The sequence below is a fragment of the Osmia bicornis genome, chromosome 2 (genome assembly GCF_907164935.1).
Source record: "Osmia bicornis bicornis chromosome 2, iOsmBic2.1, whole genome shotgun sequence".
In the NCBI taxonomy this organism is placed as follows: Eukaryota; Metazoa; Arthropoda; class Insecta; order Hymenoptera; family Megachilidae; genus Osmia; species Osmia bicornis.
In genome coordinates this window covers 8,162,243-8,168,932 of record NC_060217.1, presented here as the reverse complement: position 1 = coordinate 8,168,932, position 6,690 = coordinate 8,162,243, and the positions used below count along the sequence as shown (strand labels likewise).

General features: G+C 36.4%; 1 protein-coding gene across 1 annotated transcript; it reads right to left on the bottom strand.

Moving 5' to 3' along the window:
* Positions 1–1,225: 1,225 nt before the first annotated feature.
* On the bottom strand, positions 1,226–2,194 carry LOC114875655 (protein dimmed-like). The gene has a single exon (XM_029186184.2). The coding sequence runs from the start codon at positions 2,192–2,194 to the stop codon at positions 1,226–1,228; it is 969 nt and encodes a 322-aa protein (XP_029042017.1).
* Positions 2,195–6,690: the final 4,496 nt, after the last annotated feature.

Sequence of the window (6,690 nt, the reverse complement as noted above, 5' to 3'; positions counted from 1 at the left end):
AAATTCTTTCCCCGGTTTCTTCGGAGAATTATTGATGCTGCTGGACCGCGTTCCACAGAGAAGTTTGTAAAAATTTGGAGTATATACTTTTAACACTTTGACGATCATATATTTAATCCTTCGTCGGGTAGATAGTTTCCTGGGGTCGTTATTAACACGCTGAACACCGTCGAGATAAGTGATGATCGGTACCGCGCATTAATTATACTTGAATAATTATAAGAAAAATATTATTTTGAATAACATTACTCTCGTACACTAATAATGACTTGATTATTTTTAAATAATTATTTTTAATAATTAAAGTTTTAAGTGTTCATTTTCACGGTGGCGGTCAACGTGTTAAGTACTATTTTAAATAATAGAAAATTACATAAATTTTCAAATAATTATGAAATATGCTGAATTAATCCGAGGAAGGGTTAATATTGATATTTTCAATTTTAGGTTCCTTCTACTATTTAAAATAAAAATATTTCACAGCTTCTATAATGTACACTACAAAATTACTATTTTTTCATAATAACACAAGAAATTAATTAGAGTCGTCAAAATGTTAAGATTTAATTTAAATATTAACCATCGAACGGCAGTGGTGAAACAGTCATGCCTCACACCAATAAAAGGATGCTTCTTTATTTGAATAACCGAAGGAATAATTGAAAATTTTGAAAATGAATATAAAGAAAATACTAAAATTAGTCTTAGTCCGCCGTCCGAGGGTTAACACGTTCCATGCCATATGGGTCACCGATAGCCCATAATACTTTTCAAATACAAAATTTTAGATTTAAGATTATTAACAACGCTTATATACTTTTTCCAATAGCATACCACTTATCTGTCAATTAATGTTGTGGATCACGTGAAATCTGGTTTTTGTCGTCCATCGGTAGCTGAACCATCGATGTTCGTTCTAGAGGACCATTTTCCGTCTCGATGACATTCGTAATTCAGAAGATCCCAGTTGAAAGGAATAGAAACTTCGAGATGCTTATATTTTGGCAACGTCTGCATACTCTCTCAAAAAACAGTACAAAAGTACCATTTCTCAAGTAATACGAAAAGTACCATTTCGAAATCACGCCAATCAAACCTCAGCCTCGAATCCTTTTTTTTACTTGGAATACTTCAAGTAGTACCTCGATTATCTTGAAAAGGAAGTTCCTTATTCACAGATAGTCAGCGGCGTTCGATTTGATCTCCAAGAGTTTCATCCTCCTGCTCACTCCCTTTGCAGCAGCTCGTACAATGCAGCAATATAAGTCTGCGCCATTTGTAGAGTCTCAAACTTGCTGAGCTTTCTGTCGTTACCGAGGCTGGGCACAACATCTCGGAGTCTATCAAACGCGTCGTTCAAACTATTCATCCTTCTTCTCTCACGAGCGTTGGCCGCCAATCTCCTCTTCCTCAACACCTCGATCCCTGGCGTGCCATTTTTGATTTTCTGCATAGCATCCTTCTTCTGTCCACCGTATTCCATCGACGACACGTGAAGAGCGTCGTTTTTCTGATACCTGGACGGCTCGCATTTACCACTCTGGTTGTTATTCTGAATGTAATTTTCGTTTCTGTGCACGCTGTATGCGGCGCCCAAATAAAGAACGTCGCTTCGTTGCCCATAAGGATTGCCGTTATTCCTAGCCAAAAAACCGTCACCTTTCGGGACACCGTAACTCTTCGAAGGAAAGAAATTCTCTTGATTCTGGACAAAATCGCACCTGCTGTTACCGAAGACGTTGTGCTCCACCTTGGTAGAGACGTCCGGGTTCTGTCTGACCGATGGTACCTCGTTGGAGAACTCGGTCCGACCTGGTACACCGTCGTAATTTTCCACGCACTCGTTCATCCTGTACATCTTCCCGTGCTCCTTCACGATTCTAGGGTTATTAGGATGACTGATTTGATGGTCGTTTCGGGAACCCTCCTGGTAGTAACCCTCGTAGAACTCGGTGAAGTTGAAGCCGGTGGCTGTCACGTGAAAGCTACCATTCGTCGCACCGATCTCTTGGTACTCACGGTTCTGACAATCGATGGAACTCACACTACCACAACTACTTCCTCTGGATCTCGGTGGCTGAGGGTAGATCTCCGGGTGGGTCCAACTGCGAGGATTCGACTCCGGGCTACTGGCTGACCCGTAGCCCTCGGAATCTAGCAGGTCGTACTGTTGGAAACTGGTGTATGCAGTCATTCTTGTAATCTTCTCTTCCGTCTTCTTCTTTATTTCTTAACAATTGCAATCTTGCGATCGAAGATCCTTTCAAGCTATTGTCATCTCATTTAAACGAACGAAACCGAGCGACAAAAGTTGAAATGATGATCATTCGTGTGTTCTTGGAATTAGAACATTCTTCTAGACACTGGTGTTGTTTCTGTCAGACATCCTGATGTTTTCTTGATTTCCGAATTTGAATGAACGAGAGTGACGGGGTTCCTTTGGGATCACCGTGTATGCTTCGCGTACGGAAGCGTTGCGTAAACTGGCTTCACCTGGCGATCTCGTGGTCTGGACCATGCTGCCCAGTTTTCTTAGGGCCCGATGGTGGGGAGAGAGGACTCTTGGGACCCACGTGGAAGGGATTGCTGGAGAAGTGGAAGGGGTCCATAGGGAAGTGGGCATCTCTTTGTAGAAGCCGCGCGACCGGACACGCCCCTCGTCTTCCTTCGTCTCTTTGCTGGGGGCTCTTCGAGGTACAGTCAAAAGACGATCTAAAAGAAAGGCGCTCTATCAAGTGGCACGCACGGTCACGGGACCGAGGCGCCGCGTTCTTGACATTCGAGACACAACAGCTAACCACAGATCCATTTATTTTTCCCTTTTTCTAGTTCCTTTGACTTTTCGTTCTTGGACTGATTTTTTTTTTCTTCTTCTTAAAAGATCTTACCGATTCAGGAAGAGTTAATTCGAATTTGAGCAAATTTATGGAAAGGGCTAACTCACCCCAAATTTAAATCATCAGAAAATTGATTTATTTAATAGAAGATAAAAATAATTAAAGGTTAAACGATTGAATTTAACCATTATTTCCTTAAAATTGTTCAAATTAGATAAAATTAGCTTACACTATTTTTGTACTTAGCAAAACATTAGCGCAAAAATAGCATCATTTATAGTTAATGTTTACGTGTCATTTGCAAATACTTCTATGAAACTTGTTTAACGTTCTAACACTTTTGAACATACGTTTATGAGTATGGTAAATACGGAACCGATAACAAGTTGACAGGTAGAATTGAATTAAAAATAGCCGTGATCTAAAAAAAGAATTTCTGGAATCAGTGAAGCAAACTGTACATTCTCAATGATGTCATAGTTATTAACAATACAGTTAGTTTTGTGTTAGTATCATATTTATTCTTAGTATTTTCAATATTAAAAATATTTTGGTTTTCATCAAACCACCTCAACAATATTGTAAATAATAACAATACTTGAAATATTGTTTGAAACACCTAAAAGTGTTATGTTCACCCTAATCAATATTATGCGAAATTTATGCAAAAACATCTTTATTGACGAACCTTACATATGGATATTTTTACAGGTGCAAATATCCGTGTTGATCCTAATGTTTATTATACTCTTTAGAGTCTCGGTTGGAGTTCATTAACACCTTATCAATGAATTGATCAATAGTTTTGTTTACGTACAAAGTCACATAAAGTTATGAGAGTCATAGATTCTAAGAAATGTGTGGTTTTCAATGTATTAGGTATTCTAATTAATTTTGTGCTTTTTCTTTTTTTCAATTGAAAATTTGCTTTTAAAAATTCATGGTAATTTCAATTATTGAAGTAATTTTTATTGTTACTGTATTTTCGCACCACTTTTCAGATACACAAAAATTTAAATTAGGAATTAAGAAGGAGTAGCGTTAAAGGCATTGAATCAATTCATATGTCATATAAATTCAGTATTTATATTATCCAATCCATAATTATGTTTATACAAACATCTGCAGTCTAATTTGCTTAATAATCCTTTTAACACAATATAACGAGACTAATGAAATGAAATAAATTAACCATCGACGCGTTGCCGAGTAAACCCGTGATTTTCGAAAATTTTCGATCCCACGAAAAGTCAGTCCCGGGATCCTTGTAGGCGTACCTCATTTATTTCCCTCCTCTTTTTCGGAAAGTCGAAGTCACTTGGCTGTTCGCAAAAGGCGGCAGCCTCAAGAAGCTCATTATCCTTCGCTAATACGCAACAAATGAGCCGATTCCTTGTGCCCTACCCACAGGAAAAAAGGAGCGGGTACAACGTCGGCTTTGTACGCCCCTGGACGAGCTTTAATTTATATAAAAGGTTATTGTTATCAAATACTGCTTCGTACACGAGTCATAAAATTAATTTTTATTATTTTTGAAACTGTTGATTTCATATAAGTAAAATTATTCACAAGTATTTTTTCTATTTCTTCATTATATCACTGTCACATATTAATTGTAAATACTTTCAATATTAAAATTCACAATCTCCTTGCAATTACAATTATTATTAAAAATACAATCTTGAACCTGTAAGATCCACCAGCTGTGATCTTTTGATACCTTTTCAATTTCCATGTTCATTATACGAAGCACAATTTAAATTAAAATTAACAGTATCTCTTCCAATATCAGAACACAAATTGCAGTTATTCCAAGCTACTCTTCAATAATTTTTAAACAATCGGTTCGTGCCGTTACATCTTGGATATCAACTGGTTAAATGATTGATGGTGTTCAAGCTAAAGACGCGAAAGAAAAAAGAAGGAAATAAAAATTTTTACACGGATTATTGATAACCGTGTACGTAGTTGGTAAAATCGCTATAACAGATATACAGGAAGCTACGGCATTAAAGAAATCGTATATTTGCGATTGCTCGCGTAATGGGTCCTATGCAAATGCAATCAACTCGATGCACAGCTTTCAATTATTGATCTATCCTTATGCATCGCGTGATTTGTCGCACTTGCACTCACCTTCTCGTCTATTGATCTATAATAGATCTCCTGTAGGTGGCAGTGGAACGATCTGTTCGCCGGAAGACGTTTAATATGACGGCAGGTAATAATAAATTGATTGCTGCCGATCAAGGGCATAAATTGATTATTAGTTACTGCATCGAGTTACAGTTCTGACGACCAACGATGATTTACAGTTTAATGATTCGTGGTTGAATGATGCGTACCACTGGTATACAAGCATCTTTCTGTTCAGGCTTATGATCATAAGTATAACACCTATTAAATTTCAAACAAAGATTGGAATAATTATAATATTATATATCTTCAAATTCACACATTCTCCTTGGGGACATCGCCATTTTTCCTGGGAAAGCCTGGATCGCAAGTGTACTAATCATTAATGAAATAAAATTAAAATCAGTGAAAAATACCAATATCGTTAAGAACCATTAAGATAAATTAGGGTAAGTTAATTTTATAGAAAGACTGGAGGAATTTTGTAATAATTTTTAAGATTTTAATACTTCTAAAATCAATAGTGCTGGTTTTTGTTTCGAACATTTGATTTTCTAAATGATTTAAGATCCCACTTCCTCGGGGTTCATTCAAACATGACCCCCATAACAGGCCGAGATTTATGGCAAACCGAGGCCCCTAATTAGAATCACACCAAGGTGTCCTAATTACAGGTTTTGGTACCACGTTTTCGAGCCTTCCCAAAGCTGCACCTTTGGCGCAAGTCCTGCCAATTTCTGCCCTTTCCCCACTAACAGCTCATTAATTGTTAGAAAAACTAGAAAACCCTGGGCGTTAGCCACTATGGAATTTACATCTGATTAGCTAACACCATATCTGACACTTGAGTAACACTGTAAATGAACTACTTTGACGCTTCCTTTGTTTCTCTTTCCTTTTTGGGGACTATCAGAGAAAAATGGTCTTAAAAAATAACTTTTCTAAATTATAGGGATGTGTATGAATATAATGTATTATTTATTTGCATTGTATTATAATCCAAATATAATGATTAATGATGTACAATCGGTGGATAAATTACAACAAATGACACAGTTCACCTTAAACTGGGTCATCGGTATAATGTTTCATACGAACAAGACAAGATTCATTAATTTCTACAGCTAACGGTTCGTATCAATGATTTGAGAAAGCCACGCAAGAGACAAAATTACCGTTTCACCATTATCACGATGAATCCGACCTCCAATCCGCGTGAAACGATTCGAATCAATGCCAAAGTAATCATTCGGAAAGTAGGAACAAAAGTCGAACAAAATGCTTTCTGATTTCAATAAACGTCCTCGGATTTGTTCTGAATTATTCACAAAAATCTGCTATAAAATAATCAATTGACATTTTTTTTTTCTTTTTTTTTATTGAAAAATTAATGCGATGAAATTAAGCTTCCCTAGGGAAAAAGATCATTCGATATTTACCATATTTTTCATTATTTTTGCATTCAAAAATTCCTATAAATTTCTGAAAATGTGCTTTTTCAGATGAAGACAGATTTATTAAAAACATTTAATAAATTTTTTCTAAAACAAAGAAAAATGAATTTCTCTCGTTTATATCTGGGTAAAATCATTCTTAACGATTATAATTCTTCATCGAGCAGCTAAATTCCATCTGTCTGCTAAAGAAAAGCATCGTTTACTTAATTATCCTCGCGTGAAGCACGGCTAACACACATTACAGGAAAAATGATCCAAAG

Excerpts from the sequence above, each read along its gene's own strand:
- LOC114875655 (XM_029186184.2), bottom strand. The coding sequence starts at position 2,194 with ATGACTGCATACACCAGTTTCCAACAGTACGACCTGCTAGATTCCGAG.